We start from the raw sequence: 22,299 nt of genomic DNA, 5'->3' as shown, positions 1-22,299 counted from the left end.
ACCGTCGGTGAGAAAGATTTGAAAAACGTTTTAGAAGTGTTAAAATGTTTTTACTGCCTGCTCTTATCGTATCAGTTAATTAGATGGAACAAAGCCTATTTTTTTATTTTCTTCTCGAGCTGCTTCAGCGCTAACTTCCTCGTAGGAGCACAGATCTGTAATGCATGTGGATCCGCGCTGGGGCGCTGAAATCCCTTCACAGCCAGTGGCAGGAGTGTGTGCAGAGCCGAGCGACTCTGTGGAACTTAGGCGCTCAGTAAATCTCACGGCAAATCTCTTTAGCGGCGACTTGACATGGCTTGACTGGTCTCTGCGGGGAGTTTCAGGAAATGCAACAGGTGGAATGGCCGAGGCTGTGACTCGTGGACTGGCGTAAGTGTATTTAAATCAGACATTGGCTTTCTCATAAGTCGTTGAACTGGGGCCAGTTGCATTTGTCAAGTGTCAGTGTGAACTAATCTGCCCTCCGTGTGTTTGCGCCTGTTCTCCAGCCCTCGTTAGCGTCCCCGGCTAGCTGCCGTGCGCATTTGAAGGAGCCTGTGGCGAATCGGCGAGGAGGCGTTTTTGCACATTTTCAAACGGTTTGTCCGCTGTTGTGATCAACCGCGTTCGTACATCTGCTCAGTTGACTTTATTCGACTTTTAACGGCCGACGGATGTTGTAATAATAAACAGAAGACTCATTCGCGTGCTGTGTTTATTTATAGAGTTTTGCATCACGCGCATCAACGTAAACACTTTGAAGTCCTTGAAGAGAATAAAAGGGGTTCTCGCTGTTTATTTACCACAGGTCACGTGACGCCATGGATGACACGAGCCCCAGCGGCTCCAACGTAAAGGTCGCAGTACGTGTGCGACCCATGAACAGGAGAGGTGAGAGTAATGGCACGCGAGCCTCCTGACACCTGTAGCTGCGCACTGGGCAGCTGGTGCCTGCATCTATATGGCGTCTTTGAGGTAGAATTTGTTGCTTTTGTATTGGGACTTCAAAGACTTCCTCTGAAGAGGACTGCTTTCCGCCTCCTTGGAAGACAATTAAACAGGAATGTTGTGTGGGAGTAGATATGAAAAAGTACTGAGGAGGCATTTTAAGAGAAAACCTGACTTGGATGCATGTGCACTGATGAGTAATGCACTGTCACCTGCCTCTGGGCCTCCGTCAACAGCTGGATGGAGGATCAGCTGACAGATGCCAGCGTGTGCTCAACAGCAACACTGCCATTGAGCTTTACCGTCATATACGACCTATGGATTGACTTCCTGATGGGTTCTCTCAAGACAAACGCTCGTTCATCTGGCTTTAACCGCCTTTAAATCCTTCCATTGTAGGTAGGAATGAGGAAGCGGAGGCGTGACCCTGCTTGTCACTAATGTGTGTCAGGGAGTAGTGAACGACTCGTATTATTTACACTGGTGCGTCCTATGTGAATAACAATCAATAAAATAATTCCACGCCTCTTTGTTTGTCTTGTGATTGCCATCACACAGTGTTTGCCATCTGGTATTTTCCAGTGAGAGGTCTCAATTGCTGCAGAGAGGAGTTATGATGACCAGCGCATGTTGTTCAGATAATTAAAACAATATATTGTGTGCATTTTTAATGCTCAGAAATGACAACTTTAGGTCAAGCATAACTGTCAACATCCTCTGATTGGTTGCAAGAAGGAGAATCTCTTCAGTAAATGTAACCTTCTTGTCTTCTGTGTCATTCCAGAAAAAGACCTAAAAACAAAATGCGTGGTAGAGATGGAGGCCAACCAGACTATTCTGTATCCAGCCCTCACCATTGTAAATAAAGGAGACCCCCGGTAAGCAGCAGTGTTTCACAAGCTCCCTTATCGTAGATCGCTCAGGTAAAATGCAAGGTCATGTTCTAGTACCCGATACTGCTGGTCTTGAGTAGGAACATGACTCGGGTACTATTGATTTGGGGATTATATTATTATTATTTTATTGTTATCATGGAACAACGGTAATTCTTCAACATTTACTCAACTCTTCCTGGGAATTGCACATTTTAGAGCTTAACTCTGGATGCAGTATGCTATTTATTCCTGCCATTAGGAAGATTTCCCAGAAGATTTCTCTTATAAACCCAGTTTGATCAGCACACAGTTACTTGGAAGAAGCTAAGCTCCAACCTTCACTCCACCCATCCTCCTCCTTTTATGTCTTTTCATTTTACCTCCTCCATCTGTTTTTTCTTGCATCATTCCTCTCTTGACAAAGGGTGTGTCTGTTCTAGCTCAGTCCTGCTCAGGCAGCTGTGTCTCTGCAGAAGAAGACTTTACACCTGATAGACTGTCATGGATAAGTCAGATAGAACATCTAGTTGAGCAGCATTGTTGCTCAGACAAAACACTTGTTATAAATAAAAGGAATATGGACAAAGGGAAATGAATTTGACCAAATTCTAAATTCAGAATGCAGAATTTATGTTAGTGTGAGTACCCAGCTAATATTGATCTTTAGCTATATCCTAATAATATGATTTCAGAACTTTGATCAATGTAGTTGTAACAGAAAACCTGATACTGTGGATACAAAGTGTGCATTGATCTTTCGTCATATATGTGTTTTCACTTGAAAAAGCACCTCAGTCTTTGTCCTCTCCCCCCAGCAGCCTGCAAGGCAGTGAGTCAGAGCAGTGCAGGTAGATGCTCCCTGGAGGTATGGGCTCCTTCTCAGGTTATCATGTCCAGTTAATAGGGGGATTGTGACAGGGCGGTCCCTGCAGCCATCGGAGTATTAATCTGGGTCTTTGAGGACAGACATTTTGTAGTTATCCTGTGTATTTTTGTGTGATTGGGGCTGTTTATGTGTCCTCTGCCTTGACATGCTTCAGCTATGGCATGTTCCCCTTTGGGGCTTGATGTGAACAGGTTTTACAGGCTTAGTGCAACACAGACAATCCCCGAACAGCACAGACACCATATAGAAGCAGAAGCAGAAGTAGATCTGGTTTGGGCGTCCAGGAAGCAAGTGATTTAAACCTATTAAGGCACGTTTCCCAACAGATTCTACTGAGTCATAATCAGAGCAGCGTGTTTCACAGAAGGCTTTGTTAGGAAGGTTGCTGGGTACAAATTTGCTTCATCAGCTTTGCCTGACAGGTTTAACTGAACTGCAGCATGAGCCTCGGGAGGTGTTAATGTTCCAGCGCCCATGTTATCTGCAACCAGGAAGACGTCAGGAAATGAATTGTTGCTGCTTTTCATAATTAGTGTGGGGGCTGTAATAGTTAGCACAACTATGAAGCCATAGGTCCATGGATCACATTTTACTACCCATGCTGTAAACAGACCTTGAATTGTCTGTGAAATATTTATCAGCCCCTGCAGAAAATGAAACTGAAATTGTGAGCGTTCCTTATCTAGGATTGGCTGCGATAAGAAGCATGCATTGAAGAATTCTTTTATTATTTTCCTTTATACCACAAATATTTGCTTGTTTGCCCCCTGACTGAACTGCTGTGTGCACGCTTAATCATTTCTAGTCAGAAGGAAACTAGCAGCGCATGGCTCATGTGTGATAGCTTTAAAGGACGGTGTAGGTCACAGCAGTTCTGCCTGTGCCGTACCTTCCTCTTTCCTCTCCGTTAGAGGCTCCTTGGAGCTGTGAGGCTCTGCCAGTTATCTCAGGAATGTCCTCTCTGGACCAGGAGAGGACAGGACTTAATGTTGCTCTTTCACGGATCCGCCAAGTCTAACATAGGGGGGCCTTGTTTCATTACAGCCCCTACCCCTACACCGTGTATTTGCCCACAACTCAATGTGGGGCCAGTTTTTGTAATTGATATTTCTGCCTGAGTGAACACTGTGTATTCTGAGTTTTGTCCGGCACCTTGCTTCAAATAGGACTTCACCCAGGGTCTAGTTGACTGAGTGTCGAAATTTTTATTTAATGCAATGGAATGCAATTAAGCTCCACATTTTCTCATGCTCAAGCATGTGGTTTGGACATGAAATTAACATTGTGTAACATTATGGCTGTCAGCAGGTGTAGTGCACTTTGCAGACACTAAAAGCATAAATGTGTCAGTATTCCCTTCTCATCTGTCTGGCTTTTAAATTTTAAGTGCCCCTCAGTTATTTGTGACACAAAACACTGCACAATGCACTTTGTGATTGAAATCACATCACATACTTTTAGTAACAGGGACCAGTTGTTCATCCTAATAATAATAGTTTATTATTATTATTATTATTATTATTATTATTATTATTATTATTATTATTATTATTATTATTATTATTATTATTATTATTATTATTATTATTATTATTATTACTATTATTATTATATTGTCAGGCCATAGTTGGTGTATGATGCCTCTGGAAGAAAAGCACAGGTGGTGCTGAGTGTTTCTGTATTTTAAATTGTTAAAAATTAAAATAAATATAAACCCGAAGCAGGTGCCTTGATATACATTTTGATGTAACCTTTAGAATCCAATGATCCTTAAATTGTTAATTGCAGAGGAATAAAATGATTAAACCACATCATATAATTCTTCAGTCTTACACTAAGACTAAATTCTGATGCTAAGCTACCCCCTGCTGTCCCCTGATGATGGACATGTGCTGGCGTTACTGCAGTGATGTGTTCACTGGTTGACATCTAGGACGCTATTGTTGGCTGCACTGCAATGGATTTGACTCCTAACTGTGTGTTAAAGTGCAAGGACAAGAATGCAGAGCTTTTGGCTGGTCCTGCACCTCAGTGACACTGGGAGGCTCTGAGGTTCTTAGAGCTGCTCAAGGTCACCTTCCCCTCTTAAATCACAATGAGCCAAAGAGGATTAGTCAATTTGACAGATTTTTAAGCTTTTGCTACGATCAAAACACCTTTAATGCAAAATCCCTGAAACACCTTCTTGCTCGGTCGGTTTGTGGCTGAACATTTACAGAAACGCTACTGATCATCCAGTATGTGCGAAGACAGTGGCACAATAAACAGCAAAGAAACAGTCAGTATCCCACAATAAACAGCAAAGAAACAGTCAGTATCCCGCTGGCCTTAGGCCAGCAGTGTTATGAAGTGTTATATGTTATATGTGTTATGTAGTGTTATATGTTATATGTTCTAGGCAATAACATCAGTGTCTATAGGTTATTTCACAACTGACACATCTGTGAACATATTCTGTTTCTGACTTTTATTCTTTTTCTCTTTCACCCTTAGGAATCAACCCAAGGTAATTAATTATTATTAATTATAGTATAAACATTATTATTAGTAGTCTTATTTTTTAATTCATACACCCTCATCCAGGACCTATAATGTATTTCTTGTAGAGTCATGCAGTTTTGGGTTGTTTGTTTCCTCAGGTTTTCGCCTATGACTACTGTTTCTGGTCTATGGACGAATCTCAAAAGGACAAATTTGCAGGTTAGTAGCTTTCACATTGTTTTGTGCCCTGCTTTCTGCATAACTTCACAGCACGGTGAGTCACTTGTTAGAACGTATGTCCATGTTATAGTAGCATAAGGGCACCAGTTGACCTTCTAGATGTCCTCTCTGGGGTCGTGGTTGTGCTCTGGGGTTTTGAGGCCTCCTCTTTCATCTTCAGTGTCTTGATCATAAAGGAGGATGCTTTTAAAACATACTTGGTAGATTTCTCTTCTATATTTCTGGCCATCATTATCCCACTTTGTTCTGAAGAAGTGCATCCTTTTTGTTCTTCTTTTTTTCTGTATTATTACATTACAGCTTAAGAGAAAAGAGTTGTATATCTTCTTATTTTCATATAAATGTTGCAGCACAAGTCTTTCTAGGTTTCATTTTAAACCTACCTCCTTGATATTCTAACTATTTATGGACGAAAGGGACCGCTCAGGGAGCAAAATGGGATTTAGCAGAACAAAACCATTGCCAGGAGGTTTGTTGGGAAGGCTATTAATAATTTAACAGCTTGTCTCACATGTCTCAAATCTGAACACAATACCCAGCATGTCTGTTCTAAACTTGCCTGTATAGAAACGGGAGAAGATTCTTATCTCAGAAGTGTGGTTCCTTTTAACTTCCTTTTTCTTTTATCATACAGTACCTTCTCCTCCAGTCTGCCTTGCTACTACAAAGAGTCTCTTATCGGTTCGGGGTGTCACAATCTGTGCTTGTTGTTTGCTTTTGATGCTTTTGCAGGCCAGGATGTAGTGTTCCAGTGCCTTGGGGAGAGTCTGCTGAACAATGCCTTCCTGGGCTACAACGCCTGCATTTTTGCATATGGACAGACAGGTGAACACTCCAACATGCACATGTTGGAATTCTTAAAGCAGGAGTAATAGTCAAAATCATCTGTTCAGTGTCATGCCAGTGAACACAACACCAGCTATGTTGTGTGACTGTGGCAAATTGTTTTGGCTTAGTATTTGTGAGTAATTTAAATGTAATAGTGTCTACTCTCAGCAAACCGCAGTGCTCAGACTTTTTTATTTCAATTTTCATTTTGACCTGATGACTATATACATGTCGAGGTTTGTTCTTTCATGCATAAACCTTTCCACAGCTCCAAGCCATGGAGATCTACCCAGTTCTAGCAGACAGGCCATGTTTACATACTTGTGAAGCTTAAGTAATTGTTCTCTACTGGATAAAACAAGCATGGCCAATGAAACATAAAGGAATTCTGTCTGGATGCCAAACCCCTTGAATATCCTCCAACACGTCTCAATTAGATCTTTGACTCAAAGATCCAAAGTTCATGTTCTGCTGTTTGCCAAGTATTTGCACTTCTACGCAGTGACTCTGTGCCTTCAGGCTCTGGGAAGTCGTACACCATGATGGGCTCAGCGGAGCAGCCGGGTCTGATCCCTCGACTCTGCACCTCCCTGTTCAGCAGGATTATGTCTGAGGCGCGGGAGGGAGAGAGCTTTACTGTGGAGGTCTCCTACATGGAGATTTACAACGAGAAGGTCCGAGACCTCCTCGACTCCAAAGGGTGAGACCCTGTTTAGTCTTATCCCCTAAAACAGGGAGTCACATATATACAGTGGCTCATTCAGGTGATTCTGCTGGGTCTTTTTTTGATATAATCATATACATAGGATACATATCATGTGATGCTTGATGAATAAAACCTAACCGGATTTAGTTGACTTTGTTATTTACCAAGAAATGGTGACGATTAACCTTTTAAATTTTCTTTTTCATTTTGTAGAAGTCGACAAGCACTGAGAGTGAGAGAGCACAATGTATTGGGTCCCTATGTGGACGGTCTGTCCCGTCTGGCTGTGGCCAACAACAAGGTACCACTGATGTGAAAACACTTTATGTAATATATGCAACCTCTTCTTTGAACATTTATTTAATTTTTCATCCTTTATCATGATGGGTTGCCAGCTGAGATGTATTGTGTAAAGATGGAGACAATCTAGACACGTTTGTATGTGTTATCTCTGTATCCAACAGGACATTGAGTCTCTGATGTCCGAGGGAAATAAGTCTCGCACAGTGGCTGCCACGAACATGAATGAAGAGAGCAGCAGATCACACGCTGTGTTCAACATCATCCTCACACACACACTCAAAGACCTCCAGTCTGGGGTAAAACACACACACTCTACACACAATATTAACACAAACAAAGTCTTTAATGTGTAAAAGCAGTCAATTTATTCTTCATACAGCCATCTGTGAATCACCATAACTTGCTTTGGGTTCTAATTGTAAATCCTAACACTCTAGAAAATGCTTTTAAAAGTAAAGTTTAGTATTATGTGTAGCATTCGTAAAGCGTTTCCTGTGTGACCACTTCAGACAAAGGGGGAGAAGGTGAGCAAGCTGAGTTTGGTTGATCTGGCAGGCAGTGAGCGGGCAGCAAAGACGGGAGCAGCAGGGGAGAGACTGAAAGAAGGCAGCAACATCAATAAGTGAGTCAACAGAGAAATAAGCAGCTCACTTAAGATGTGGAGTGAAGTAAAATGAATACTGTCACAACATCACAACAGTGTGTATATATTTATTACTTTAATATAATACAGTAAGTATTCAAACTCTGAAAAAAAATGATGGTTGGTTAGCTGCAGCTAATTTTACAGCATACAAATAAAGCAGTCAGTATTACTGTTTGACACTGACTGTTACATGTGGTAACATGACTTCCTGTATTTTTCTGTACACATACAGTAGGACCTTTACCTTTGCATTGTGATACATATTGTATCATAAGGTTTTGCTCTGCAGTTGAAGGAGAAATTAGGCATTAGGATGATTTGACAAAGGTGTAAAGCATGTATACCTGACACGCTCCTGTTCTAACTGGCCAGTCCTCCCTCACTCCTTCTATAAATCTTCCTCCAGGTCTCTCAGCACTCTGGGTCTAGTTATTTCAGCCTTGGCTGACCAGGGAGCCGGGACCAACAAGAGCAAGTTTGTTCCATACAGGGACTCTGTCCTCACCTGGCTGCTCAAGGTACACGCACACAGGTTCCTTCTGAGCGTCACTAAACCTCAAGACATGATTCATCTAACCTTAAGTTTGAGCACCAACAAATTAAAAGTCCTTTTTCTGCTTCCCTTTTGCACTGCATACCCACTTTAATACACCTTGATGTAATAATACAGCATGCACTTTTAATTTAAAAAAGGAGACCTGAAAGTCTCAGGGTAATTAGTTTTCATGTGTGCTTTTTGTTGTTTTTGCCCATTAAATTTCAAGGCTCTGCTGGTTATTTTCATTATCTCTGCTCAGTCAGAAAAATCCTCCATTTGCCTGCTTTATGTCTTTAATTTGGGGGGTTTGAATTAGACTTGGCTGCAGAGCATTGTTATAGTGTCAAGTGTTGTGTTCTAAAACTTTTAGGCCCATTCTTGCCCTGTGACATCCTTGCATTGAATTTTCCCCGTTTCACTGTCCCTGTTGCTGCAGGACAGCCTGGGGGGCAACAGCCGCACCGCCATGGTGGCCACCATCAGCCCAGCGGCGGACAACTACGACGAGACCCTGTCCACCCTGCGCTACGCCGACCGGGCCAAGAACATCGTCAACCACGCGGTGGTCAACGAAGACCCCAACGCCAGGATCATCCGAGAGCTGCGAGAGGAAGTGGAGAAACTGAGGGAGCAGCTCACGGAGGCTGAGGTTTAGATGACTTGGTTCAGCCTGTTAAAGACACAGTGGCTTGTTCAGAGTGTAATGCGGATCGTCTCATTACTCAGTCCATGAAGGCCCCTGAACTGAAGGACCGGTTGGAGGAGTCGGAGAAACTCATCCAGGAAATGACAGTCACCTGGGAGGAGAAGCTCAGGAAGACGCAAGCTATTGCACAGGTAACATGCTAACACACAAACTTATTTAAAGTGTAATTTCATTAGTGAGATTTTCTAGCTTCATGTGTTAAAAATGGAAAATGTTGTTCCTCCAGGAGCGTCAGAGGCAGCTGGAAAGCCTGGGGATTTCCCTGCAGTCTTCCGGGATCAGAGTGGTCCATGACAGGTGTTTCCTAGTCAACCTTAACGCCGACCCTGCCCTCAACGAGCTGCTGGTCTACTATTTAAAGGTCCTGCACGCAAACATCCAGACTGGTGCTGTTCGTTGTAGTTGTACAGGCGCGTGTTTCTCTTAAAAACACAGTGCAGACCTGTGATTGCTGTTGGCGTGCTCACTTTCCAGGAGCACACACGCGTGGGCTCGGCAGACTCGCAGGACATCCAGCTGTGTGGGATGGCCATCCAACCTGAGCACTGTGTCATCGACATCACAGAGAACGGCGTGGTGCTCACTCCTCACCGCAAAGCTCGGTATGTGGTCAACATGAGGAAATTCTCCCCCTTACAGTATTTACACATGTTTGGACCCAGTTGGGGACTTGGACCAAGCACCACTGCATCCACAGCTGTATGTTGTGTGTATAAGTGAATGAGGTGCATATACAGATGAATGAATGCATCTCCATTGGTTGGAAAAGTTAGGAAGTTATAATAAAGGGAGCTGTGACTTCACTGTTTTAGTCAATCTTACTGTTATTGTCAATTATTTAGGTAAAAGCACAACTGGTGACGTAAATGTTAACCATTTTTATTGTACAGATAATCATTTTAAAAGTGATACAGTAGCTGTACAACTGGAGTTCAAGACATCAGGCCAAAACTATTACTATTTGTAAGAGCTGCCTGCTAAGTGGATGCGAGTTTAGTGGCTGTCTGCCGTCTGAAGGGCCGTGAGAGGAAGCTGCTCATTAGTCTGGTGGTATGAGCCTGTCCAGACTGCAACAGGTCAAACAACTGAGGAGCAGGATGGGAGGCAGTGGGGCCCAGATGTGTCCTCCAGGCAGGGCAGAGGGCAGCCAAGAACTTTTTTATTTAGATTCTTCACCCTTTGCAGCCTTAGTGATAAAAAGCCAGCAAACCATTACTATATAATGTTTAAAAGACTCTGAAACAAACAATTAAACTCAACACTAAGCACTTCTGAACATTTACGTAAGTTGTTAAAGCTGTTGTGTCACTTCTATAGAACCTGGGTGAACGGTTCTGTAGTCACTAGCCCAGTTCAACTTCATCACGGGTACCGCATCCTGTGGGGCAACAACCACTTCTTCAGGTCTGTTACAGTAAATACCAACTATTTAACTATTAATTGTGTCTTTTATTTCGGCCTCTTATTTTTTTCTCTTCATGTAAGAAAGTTGTAACATTTTTCTTGCCATCTGACACAACCACCTGCTCCTGAACACCTGAAGGATCAGTTTGCCCAAGCGCAAGGTCCACGGAGCGGGCGAGGAGGAGGAGAGCGAGGCGGAGCTGAAGCCGGCCCTGAGCACCGACCGCCTGGAGGCGGAGCTGGACGCGTCCAGCGACGTGTCGAGTGAGCGGAGCTTCAGTTACGAGTCTGCACAGGCCGAGGTGATGATGAAAGGCATGGACCACAACGGTGAGTCAGACTGAACGAGGTGCACAGCGATGCACAACAATGCAACAAAACACAACAAATATCTACAGTTTATGTCACTGCAATAAGCTGCACTTATAACCAAGCATGTGCCAGTTTGACAGTTTTGGGTGATCAAAATATGAAGATTAGGTGAATATGAAGATCAATAGTAAATCAAAAGGACAAGAAACAGCATTGAAGTTAGTAACATAAATGTAAACAGATATTTTCATATTTAAAGCATAGCTTTAATGTGAGTCCGAATACCATACATGTATATGAACTGTGTCAAATGTATTTTCTTTATTTATTTATTAAATCATAATATATCAGAGGAAAAATATTAGTAAATTATTAGTTAACAAATAATAAAAAATAATAATAAAAGAGTCGTAGTAGTGAACATCTGAAAAGGGTCAAAAAGTACATAAACTGAAATGACCTACAGTATAATATTAATATCTTAATACTAACGACAAAGGTTCAAAAACCAAACATCGTGGAACACAATGGAACAGATTTTAGCAACTTTATGTATTTACAACTGGATAATCCACTCTACATACAGTAGAGTTAAGCTGTCAAATAATTGTAGTAGAGAAAAAGAAAAAATCTGTAAGAATACAATCAAATATTACAGAGGGCGGAGCTGCCGCTGGAGATAATGAGGCAAATATTAGACCTTTGGTTTATAGTGGGTGAAGTTTAAGGTTTTTGGAGGTGATCAAACACTAACTGAATCATTGCTCTACTGCGTCTCAGTTAACAAAACATTGGCCACTGGACCTGTTGGTCTTCCATTAGATGCTCATCGCGGTTCTTCTGCCCTCTCAGACCCGCTGCAGTCGGTGCTGCAGACCCTGGAGAGGCAGCACGAGGAGGAGAAGCGCTGCGCCCTGGAGCGTCAGAGGCAGATGTACGAGCAGGAGCTGCAGCAGCTCCGCAGGAAACTCACTCCTGAGAAATCTCTGGAGCTCCTGGACGCGTCCGGTCATCCAGCCGGCGCCTCCGCTGCTGCAGTAACATCAGCTGGCTCCCAAAAACGCATGCGGCGGTGGAGTGACGACAGGTCTGCATGTGACAACCTCTACTGATTCACTGGTGCCTTTGAAGGAGAGCTGGATGTGCTGGATGTTCTCGACATGTGTCTGTCTGTCTGTCTGTGCAGGGAGGCGATGATGACCCGCAGCCTGCGGCGCATGAAGGAGCAGATAGTTCGCGCCAACCTGCTGGCTCAAGAGGCCAGCTTCATCTCAGAGGAGCTTAACAAGCGAACGGAGTACCGGGTTACGCTTCAGATACCTGCTGCCAACCTGGATGCCAACAGGAAGGTGAGATTTGACGTTTTCTAGTTGTAACAAAGATGTAGAAATCAATGCAGCTTGTGCAGAAGGTCTGTGGGAAGCAGAGAATTATTATTAATGAGTGCTTAGCTCCAATATAGCTAATGTATATTGTAATATGGATATTCATTGTAATGTAATATGTTCAGATTTCCAGCCAACATACTGTAAATGCACTAATCCAGCATCCTTTGACTCTTTATAGCGGGATGCGGTGTTGAGTGAGCCGGCCATCCAGGTGCGGCGTAAAGGCAGAGGAAAGCAGATCTGGGCCCTGGAGAAGATGGAGAACAGGCTGGTGGACATGAGGGAGCTCTACCAGGAGTGGAAGGAGTTTGATGAAGACAATCCTGTGAGTTTAAAGCACCAAATCCTGCAGTTTCGACCAACAGGTTCATTAATTGATCTGCTGTAATCCCTCTTCCACAACTCAGGTTATGAGATCCTATTTCAAACGAGCCGACCCCTTCTTCGATGAGCAGGAGAATCACGGCCTGATTGGCGTGGCCAACGTCTTCCTGGCCTGCCTGTTCCATGATGTCAGGCTGCAGTACGCCGTGCCCATCATCAATCAGAAAGGAGAGGTGCGGTAACGTCGTCAACCAATCCACGCAGTTCCACATCGCGCGGTGCACCACATGTTGACTGCGTGTGTTCGTTTCAGGTGGCGGGCCGGCTGCACGTGGAGGTGTGGCGGGGCACAGAGGACCCGGAGGCTCAGCTGAGCCGCGACGGGGGTTCACAGGAGCGCAAACTGCGCTGTGTGGTGAGAAGAGGGGAGATTCTGATCAGATTATTATGAAAATGAGTTACAGTTTAAAGAAATGTTTCCGGTATACGGAATATACCTATAAAAAGTAAATGCTTTTAAATATATAGAATTAATTTGTTCGTGGTGATTCGTCATTATGTTTGAATCAGCAGACGCAAATCCATGAGTTAAAATGAGTGACGGATCTGAGAGGCTGCGATGCCTCTCCTCTCCTTTAGGTGAAACTCCTCCAGGCCACCGGTCTCCCTCGCCACCTGTCCAACTTCGTCTTCTGCCTGTACCACTTCTGGGGACAGGAGGAGGACACGTTCGTCGCTCCCGAAGTGGCGCCGTCCAGTGCGTCCTCTGCCTCCACAGACCCTCAGTGCACCGTGGTCTTTGACAGCGCCCAGGTGAACAACAGCGCAGACCACAGACATTGTTCGTTGTATGATTTGCTGACTCGCTTGTTGTTACTGCGTCCCAGGAGTTTTCTGTTCCAGTGTCAGAGGACTTTGTGGACTTTTTGGCGGAGGGCTCTTTAGCCATCGAGGTGTACGGCCACAAACAGGAAAACCACCGCAGGAACCTGGCTCTGTGGGACCTTGGAGTGATTCAGGCCAAGACCAGATCCCTTCGAGAGAGGTGGAGAAGCACAAACACTCAGAATGTAACATAAACGCTCTGCCTGCAAGAAAAAGGGAGGAATAGAACATTTAGAGGCAGTTTAATGACCATGAACGTGTTAAGTTGAGCTATTGGACAGGAAGCTACCTAGTTTAAACATTAGGAACATCTGAGCTAAACTGATCATGAGTTCCCTGAAGCTTCTATGGTTTCTGCCGACAGGTGGAGCGAAGTGACCCGTCGCCTGGAGTTGTGGGTGCAGCTGATGGAGATGAACGAGGCCGGAGACTTCACACCTGTAGAGGTTCTTCCTGCCAAAGACATTCGCACCGGAGGAATCTTCCAGCTGAGACAGGTATCATAGATCTGTGACTGCAGAATAGGAACGGGAGCGTGAAGCCGAGGCGAAGTGGAACTTGAATATGTTGAACTTCCAGGGTCAGTCTCGTCGAGTTCGAGTGGAGGTGCGTTCAGTGCCTGACTCGGGCACCATGCCACTCATTGCAGCCTCTATTCTCTCTGTTGCCGTCGGAAACGTCCAAGTCCGACGAACGCATCAGTCCAAGAACGAGCAGTGGGTGAGAAGGAAAAGCTAATAATAATATTTCATTATATGGGAAATTGGGTCTTTTTTCTCAATACTTTCTCTGAATTGTAATTTTAGGATGGGAGTGAAGACATGGACAGTTATCAAGTAAGTTTTCCTATTGTGTGAACAATAAAGACATTGTGTCTCTCCCTCTTCTGTAACCATTGTATACTTCCTGTGTGTGTGCGTGTGTGTGCGCGCGTTCGCGTGCGTGTGTGTGTAGGAGGTTGACCTGGAGAGGATGAGGGAACAGTGGCTGATCGCACTCACTCAGAGGCAGGAGTATCTTGATCAGCAGCTACAGAAGATAGTGTCCAAGTCAGGTACACAATAGTTTCTGAAATAAAAATGGTGGTTAGCAACCACATAATAATGAGTCATCATCGGGAGATGATCACTGCGACCCAAGTGACCCAAGGTTTTCTTTTTTTGTATTTTATACATTTTATTATATTTCTATCTACGTGACTTTTTGGGTTTATGGAAAATGAGAAAACTAACCTTATTAAAATTTATGATCTGATCTGTGATAGTCTTATGGGATTTGTCACATTATCATTACTAAGAACAGAACCTCCAGACACAGTAGGACAGTTTCCATCTCGCTGCAGGAGAACATGTAGTGTTCGGTGTTTACTCGCCCATATTCCCGTAGATAAATCGGAGGACGACGTGGAGCGAGAGTCCCAGCTGCTGGAGTGTCGTCTGACTCTGACAGAGGAACGCAACGCTGTTCTGGTGCCGTCCGCCGGTAGCGGCATCCCTGGAGCCCCAGCAGAGAGGTGCGTGCTCAGAGCAGAGACCCGGGGTGGTTACCTTAACCCACCCAGGTGAAAACGCGGCTTATTAGCCAGTCTATAAATCTGCCTTTGCTGTATTGATGCCCACGCAGCTGCGTTCTGCTCTGTTTAAATTACAGCTCAGCGCTCAAGAGCCAATATTAGCAGCTTAATAAACGAGCAGAAAACCTTGACAGCATCTTACTGATTAACATTTTGTCTGTAATCCCTGTAGTCTTGTAAGCATCAGGTTCACTTAGTTGGATATTACATGCTTCCTATAGCTGCAGGCCAGGTATTTGGTAACTCGGCCACGCAGGATGAGCCGAGGGACCCGTCAGCCTCTCTGTCTTGGATAATGTGTTTAGTCAGTGTAATGATGGTGCCGTTTTTTCCACAGGGTTCCTGTCCCTGGAATGGAAACACACGTTCCTGTCCTGTTCCTGGACCTCAGCGGTATGTGTGTCTGTTTTTGTGATGCTGTTTTACTATATACAATAATGAATCCATTGACTTTGTGTTTCTCCAGTTGATGATTTCCAGTCCAGTCTTTCGGCTCCGTTGGCTGGCGGGCTGGACGCAATACTCGGAGGCGAGGATGATGACGACTTCTTTGACCTCCACGTCGTTAAAAATTACGATCCAGAGGTCGGGAACGTTTCCGCTAATGTATCTTAGCTCTTCTGCTGTGCTGGCTTTTTACTTCTCTGCGTCTCCTAACGTGGTTCAGGTGAAGGTGGAGGCTTCCTGGGACTCAACGGTCCACAACTGCCCCCAGCTGAGCCGCGTGGCGTCGGCTGAGCAGAGGGTCTACCTCACGGTGCGTGCTGTGCTTCAGCTGAGCCACCCAGCTCACATGCAGCTGGTCCTCAGGAAACGCATCTGCGTTAGTGTCACAGGGAGACAGGTGGGTGGCCTACGGCACGATGGGTGACTAAAATAACATGACATGCTCATTTTCTTACTTTTATAATCTCAGAGACTAGTATCTAGTTACTGTGGATTTGTGTGGCAGGGTTTTGCCCATAGCCTGTTGAAGAGGATGTACCAGCGCAGCACCATCTCCAGCTGTGGAGTAACATTCGAAATCGTCTCAAACATCCCAGGGGTGAGTATTATTTCACCAGGTCCGGAACATAGTAAAGACTTTGCGAGTAGCACAAATATAATAAAGGGAGCTGAATGTCTCACTAAGCATCTCTGAACCCTCAGGACATCCATGGTCCAGAGGACAGAGAGATGCTGGCCCGCCTGGCTGCCTGTGCAGAGGACGAGCAGTCAGCTGACAGTGAGGCTGCCATAGAGAAGTACCTGCGCAGCGTCCTGGCTGTGGAGAACATCCTCACGCTGGACCGTCTCAGACAGGTCAGAAGATACTTCACAGTGCAGACGTTCACAATTTCAACGGTTTTATTCTAGTTGAGTTTGAATCACAAACTCAAAGCACATTGAAATGATTTTGCATTCATCATATTTTTTCTCAATATCACGAGTGACAAGTCACTCATTAAACTCTCATTGTCATTATTGCTATTGATGCAATTCTGGGAAATGTAAACGTGTTTAAAAAAAGATATGTATTAAAGAAACAAAGAGATAGTTAATCCGCAGCGTCCAAACGGAGACAAATACCTAAGTTTGTAATTGTGTAGGAGGTGGCTGTGAGAGAACAGCTGGATTCCAGAGGCAAAGCTCCCCGACGCTGCCTGAGCTCCCCAAACATCAACCGGGTAAAGGAACCACCTCTGACACTAGCTTGTAGTGTAGCACCTTTCAGTTCTTTTCACAGAAGCTGTTACGGGCCCGTTATTTATTACATACAATAAATATCAGATACAGGCTTTGCTCTGTGTTTGTGTTCTTTAGCTTTTCTTCTGACCTTTTGCATCATTTAACATGTAATTATTGAATGAACGTTTCAGTTCTTTTTAATGCTATTTTCTATATACAACCTTTTTTCATGGCATTACCTTGTCTCACTAACACCCTGGCTCTAACCAGCTGTCAGCCCATAGTCTGGATTTCTACTCGTCTTTTCATAAGCTCAAGGTGAGATACACCCCTGCTATCAAATGCCTACTAATCCTCTTGTTTATATTTATTTATTTTTTCAAAATTTGATTTCAAAGATGGCATCTATAATGTATTTTCTTGCTTTTGTTGTGAAACCTTTTACCAAAAAGAAACGAGAGCAGTCAGTGTTGTTGCAGAGCTTTACCATTAGAGGCTGCTGGAGGTCACAGGTGACTAAAACGCTCTCTTTAAGCCTCGTGTTCATCTGTTCATCCTGTGGGTGCAGGGCTGGGACAGCCACCAGGACCTGGTGGGGCCTCCTCCACCCAGACGCACACTCCCCAACTCCATATCCCAGGACCTTAACACAGACACAGGTAGAAACTATTTATCCTCCTCCTTTGCTGCCTTTGCTATAATTAGCTTTACCTTCTTAACTACTATATCTGGCCCTTTGCTCTGAATTTTAACTTGCCACTGGTTTTATCTTTGCATAATTTCAGTGTTCTCCCCTAGGCATTAAACACATGATCATGGTTCTGCTTTTCTACTTCCCTTTTTTCTAAAACTATTGTTTTCTCCGAATCAACCTCTTGCTCTTCACTGCATCGTCTCCATCAGTGCATTCAGGCTTTGCCACGTCTTATCTCCCTCCAGTGAAGGCCGTACCCAAACTGCTGAAGTCGCTGCTTCCTGGTGGGAAAAACGATAGCGGGGACCAGACAGCTCTCAATCAGCAGGTACTGTATACGCTACAGCCTGGATTTATGCCTGGAATCTGCTCGCTGTCTTATCGGGGATTTAAAGTTTATATGCATCTCCGCAGCCTGAATCTAAACAACCTCTCCCTCTCATCAGCAGCTAGGCCTTTTTCTTCTGTTGCCATGGAAACAGGGCTTATGGAGATGGCAACACAAATATTAAAAGATAAAGTGTACAAATGCCTCGGTGCCTAGGATGAGTGTTTTCATCGGATTTCTTTTGTTAAAACCTCATTTGATAAAGATGTGAATATATTTAATTGTGTGGAACAGCACTCCCAAAACTTGGGACAAAGTCTGTGAAACTCACATTTGACTGGTTAAACTGAACCCACACTCAGTTCTGCTGAGTGATTGACGTGCTGTATAATGCTTGTGATCAGAGCAGCCACTCTACAAACAGCCCCCACTGCGACCGGAGGGTTAATTAGGAGCAGACGAACCTCGTCGTTCTGAGGTTCCGCCCCACCCACCCCCTCTTCAACCACGGATCCCTGATCATGTCATGTGCCATGGAGACCCGACACTGACGTTTTCCTTTTTTTTTTTTTGCAGCCAAACACTCCAGCTTCTGATTTGACTGATTAGCACCCTGAGCTGTGAAGGGAAGCTAATCAGGGAAATCATGTGCTGTGGTGTTTGGTTGGAATGGAAACCAGTCAGACCTCGTTGGTGCATTGTTTGTGGCCATCGCTCTAATTAGTGCTCCCTATCACCTCATCTGGCACAAAGGTCAACACAAAGTTTTGAAAATACTAGGAGGCTGTTGAGTTGGAAACATGCTTTTGTTAACGTGATCAGTCATACTTTAAAACCCTCAAATTATATATCATATAAATAATAAATACATGGCTATACAGTAGAAATATTATAGGTTTATAATCTCCCAATAGAATGAATAAATGTCACATCTAGCATTCAATGCTTTGTAACAGTGAGTAAATAACCTCTATTTCACACTCATCGGACCCAGTATCATTTTTTCACACTCTTGACAGTTGTTTTAGTTCAGTCGGACGTCACCGTGCATCTGACGCATTGTGCTGACTTACAGATGTGCTGCCGTGAGCCGCAGCGCGTTAGGATAGAGCTCTTTGACCTGCTCTCCGGCGCTACGCCTGTCGCTCACGTACGTCGCCGACTCTCGGCTCCAACAATCCCCCTGATTGATTCCACATCTGCGTGCGTTTGAAGCGCAGACCGACAATATTCGTAATTTATTGAGCAACGTAAAGAATCTGGAGATAAAAGGCGACGCGCTTCCTTCTGCAAACGCAGGCAGAAGGGCGTCACGAGACACAGAAAAAGAAACGAAGCCGATCATGTTTTTGAATCAGCTCACAGATCCTATTGAGTGTTAAAGAGGTAACTTGAATCCTGAATAGGGACAAATAATTATGGTTGTAATTATAATTATGGTGCAATTAGCCTGATTGTTTTACCAGTTTATCGTGATTATGTGTCTGAGTGATCTGATCAACAAACATTTTTATTACACTTTCTGCATCGTAGCAACGTCTGAGTGCTGATGACTGATTATTCCACTTTACATGAATATACTGAACTGATTATAGGCAGCTATGAAGCATGTCAGTGCATTAATAAACTGAAATAGATGGCCAACTGGCCTAGTTATTCATCCTAGTTTAGTTTAGTTCATGTCCCTCACTTGCACATTTCTGTCACACTGTCCCTCTCACAGCCAATCAGCTGATCGCACACTCTATATAACGACTGGGTTCAACCACACTGACGTGAGCTCTTTCTGATCGTTTAATCTCCCCTGCTGCAGAGTTTGCCGCGCATCGTGGTGCAGTCAGCCAGTGTCGAAGACGGCATGAGCAAACATCAGCAGCCAGTAAGTCCCAGTGAAAGAATACAGTTTATATTTTGAACATAAGATGTCGTTGAAGCTGCACTAATCAAATGAAAAATGGCCAAAACGTGAATTGGCTTCATATCTATATATATCGTTTACTTTTATGAAGCAATACTTTGGTTTCGCCCCAGGTTCCCGCTGAAGAAGCACCTCCTGCTGATGAGCGAAGCGAGCTCATCAGATCTGTGCCCGTCCCACCGCCCATCATCCCAGAAATGGACGAGTCCACCCACAGCCCAGTGAGCGAAGCGTCCAGCGGCTACATGTCGACCAGCCTGTCTACCGTCACGCTGTCAGACGTCTACACGCTGAGCTGGGACCTGCCGCCGGCGTCTGGCTTCGAGGCAGTGCCGGATGAAGAGGAGGAGGATACTAAAGTGACACCATCTGACACTTCCCGTCCATCTTTTCCTGTAGGACCTGAGCGATTGTTGCAAGGTTCGACCGGTGACGAGTGGATCGATCCATCGAACCTATCCAAACCAGACCACACAGACGTAAACTTCAGCCAGCAAGAAGTGAATCACGCTGCTGAAGGACAAGTAAAGGAGTCTGATCTAGTTGTTTCACCCCTGAACCAACCAGAACAAGTGTCTGATTTTGAATTAGACAATTCAGAACCGCTTAAAGAATCAACATTAGTACAAGAGGAAGAGGCCGAATCTCCATCAGCGGACCACTCTGAACCCGAAGAACCCCAGACAGAAGCACTCATGCCAGCTGTCCTAGATGGGACAGAACCCAAACCTCCACTCCACACTCCAACACCAAACACACAAGCTCCAGGTCATGTGCAACCAGACATCCTACAGCCTAAAAAAGAGCAGCTGAAATATGACACAGCTCAAGATCCAGCTCTGAAGGAGAAATCAGCCCCTGCTTTAGAGGCACCCGGAGAGCCATTTATTGCAAATAGCACTTCAGGTCCAGCCACAACGATGGCACCTTCACATGCTTCTGCCACTGCAGCTCCCCCGTCCACCGGTCAGCCTCCCAAAGCCGCCACCTTTGCAGCCAATCCGTTCAAGATCCAGAAAGTCAAATCTTCAGACCTCAAATCCTTCCAGCGTATTCTGGGTGACGGGTCTGAGCAGGTGGACCAGGCACACAGCGTCGAGGCAGGACTTCAACTCTCGGTTCCAAGTCTGGAAATAATCTCTGACTCAGAGGAAGGGGATTTAGCTTCCACCACCTTTCCTGAGTGGCTGAAAGAAGGGGAGTTTGTGACTGTGGGGCCCAATAAGTGTGGGACTGTGCGATACGTGGGACCCACAGATTTTGCACAGGGCACGTGGGTGGGAGTGGAACTGGAGGTTCCAGCAGGTGAATGAAGTCACTCAATTTCTCTTTTTATATGTTGGATCACCGGTCAACATGTCAAACAAACGTCTCTCCTCTCGTTTAGGGAAGAATGACGGCTCAGTGGACGGCAAGCACTACTTCCACTGTAACCCCGGTTACGGGGTGCTGGTGCGTCCTGGCAGGGTGACCCGCGCCAAGCGCAGGCGCCAGCAGCAGCAGCAGCAGAAGCGCCGAAGCGCCAACCTGTCCGGATCCAGCCCCAACCTGGCGGCGCTCACGGCTCTGGCCAAAGGCGACGGCGGCGGAGCGGCGGCCGGTCGCAGCAGGGGGGAGAATCGCAAGTCCTGGAATCCTTGAGAGCCCTCCTCATCAGATCCATCTAACAGCCACTTGCTGGACACCCACTCAGACATCACCCACACTGAGCAGCTGGTTGACGTGAGTACACGGGGAGCTGAGAGAGAGAGAGAGAGAGAGAGAGAGAGAGAGAGAGAGAGAGAGAGAGAGAGAGAGAGAGAGAGAGAGAGAGAGAGAGAGACAGAGAGAGAGAGAAGAGTAGAGAGAGAAGAGAGAGATCGCTAGAGAGAGATCTATATCTCTCTTCTATCTCTCTCATTCTCTCTTTCTCTCCTTCTCTACCCTCTCTCTCTCTCTCTCTCCCTCTCTCCTCTCTCTCTCTAATCTCTCGAGACCTGATACCCAGAACCTATACAGAACCCTCCCCCAGAGAACAATAACCAGAAACAGAGAGAGAGACTACAGTGGTTCATCTGGGCAGATTTATTGCAGACTTCTGGTACATCAATGTACGTATTAGACACAACATGAGTCACTCCACATTCCTGTTGGCAGAAGAAACATGTCAGATGCTCATGAGTTATCGTCTGCAACCAGAATCTGTGCTTGGTAATTGAATAATTTAAGGATATGAAAGATAGTGAATGTATTATCAGAAAATGTGAATGTTTTAGGTTTATACTGCACATTTTTAGTAATTAATTTAATTTTAGATGGTGGGTGTCATGCAGTAAATATAGAATGTATTTATTTTACTCACTGTAGATTACAGTCAAAACATCCGCTCTGCAATCACATGTTATCCTTCAGGAAACATATTGAGGATATGGAGTCAAATATTAACAGTAGCTTCAATGTTAACTCCAGTGGTTTGCCCCACATCAACTTCATGTTTCTATAAAGTATTCTAAGCTGTGGCAAACAGCTTTAAACATATTTACAATTATGTTATTGTGCCTTAGATTATTATGACTACTACTCACAAAATGCTGCAACAGTGCCTTTGTTATAGGCTATTTGCATAGCTGTATTTGGTCGGGAAGGTGGAAGCTGTTCACAGGCTGCTGAACAGGTTGGTTTCCATC

At 44.7% G+C, this 22,299-nt stretch overlaps 1 protein-coding gene across 3 annotated transcripts; it reads left to right on the top strand.

The window, feature by feature from the left end:
* Positions 1 to 11: 11 nt before the first annotated feature.
* LOC114850194 (kinesin-like protein KIF13B) lies at positions 12 to 21,467 on the top strand. Of its 3 annotated transcripts, XM_029142231.3 has the most exons (42): positions 230 to 372; positions 492 to 581; positions 791 to 873; positions 1,715 to 1,808; positions 5,185 to 5,197; positions 5,331 to 5,391; positions 6,145 to 6,237; positions 6,760 to 6,940; positions 7,160 to 7,247; positions 7,411 to 7,545; positions 7,759 to 7,871; positions 8,302 to 8,413; positions 8,870 to 9,082; positions 9,160 to 9,270; positions 9,366 to 9,500; positions 9,614 to 9,741; positions 10,457 to 10,543; positions 10,683 to 10,873; positions 11,708 to 11,942; positions 12,042 to 12,204; positions 12,422 to 12,568; positions 12,651 to 12,800; positions 12,881 to 12,982; positions 13,207 to 13,380; positions 13,455 to 13,612; positions 13,817 to 13,949; positions 14,032 to 14,172; positions 14,259 to 14,288; positions 14,407 to 14,506; positions 14,839 to 14,965; positions 15,363 to 15,418; positions 15,492 to 15,610; positions 15,693 to 15,869; positions 15,978 to 16,070; positions 16,175 to 16,327; positions 16,615 to 16,692; positions 16,964 to 17,011; positions 17,262 to 17,352; positions 17,633 to 17,715; positions 19,529 to 19,594; positions 19,747 to 20,938; positions 21,021 to 21,467. In XM_029142231.3, the coding sequence occupies exons 3-42, from the start codon at positions 804 to 806 to the stop codon at positions 21,272 to 21,274; spliced, it is 5,895 nt and encodes a 1,964-aa protein (XP_028998064.1). In that variant the 5' UTR covers positions 230 to 372; positions 492 to 581; positions 791 to 803; the 3' UTR covers positions 21,275 to 21,467. The 3 variants fall into 3 exon arrangements, with proteins under 3 accessions (XP_028998062.1, XP_028998063.1, XP_028998064.1); XM_029142229.3 differs by lacking the exon at positions 492 to 581 and having other exon boundaries at positions 12 to 372; XM_029142230.3 differs by lacking the exons at positions 492 to 581; positions 16,964 to 17,011 and having other exon boundaries at positions 12 to 372.
* Positions 21,468 to 22,299: the final 832 nt, after the last annotated feature.

This window comes from Betta splendens, chromosome 24 (genome assembly GCF_900634795.4).
Source record: "Betta splendens chromosome 24, fBetSpl5.4, whole genome shotgun sequence".
NCBI classification, from domain to species: Eukaryota; Metazoa; Chordata; class Actinopteri; order Anabantiformes; family Osphronemidae; genus Betta; species Betta splendens.
The sequence above is the reverse complement of the archived record's forward strand: the minus strand, read 5'-3'. Positions and strand labels throughout refer to the sequence as shown.

Excerpts from the sequence above, each read along its gene's own strand:
- LOC114850194 (XM_029142229.3), top strand. The coding sequence starts at position 161 with ATGCATGTGGATCCGCGCTGGGGCGCTGAAATCCCTTCACAGCCAGTG. Across the intron at positions 874-1,714 it reads GCGACCCATGAACAGGAGAG|AAAAAGACCTAAAAACAAAA; the intron begins GTGAGAGTAATG and ends GTGTCATTCCAG. Across the intron at positions 14,173-14,258 it reads AGTCCAAGAACGAGCAGTGG|GATGGGAGTGAAGACATGGA; the intron begins GTGAGAAGGAAA and ends TTGTAATTTTAG.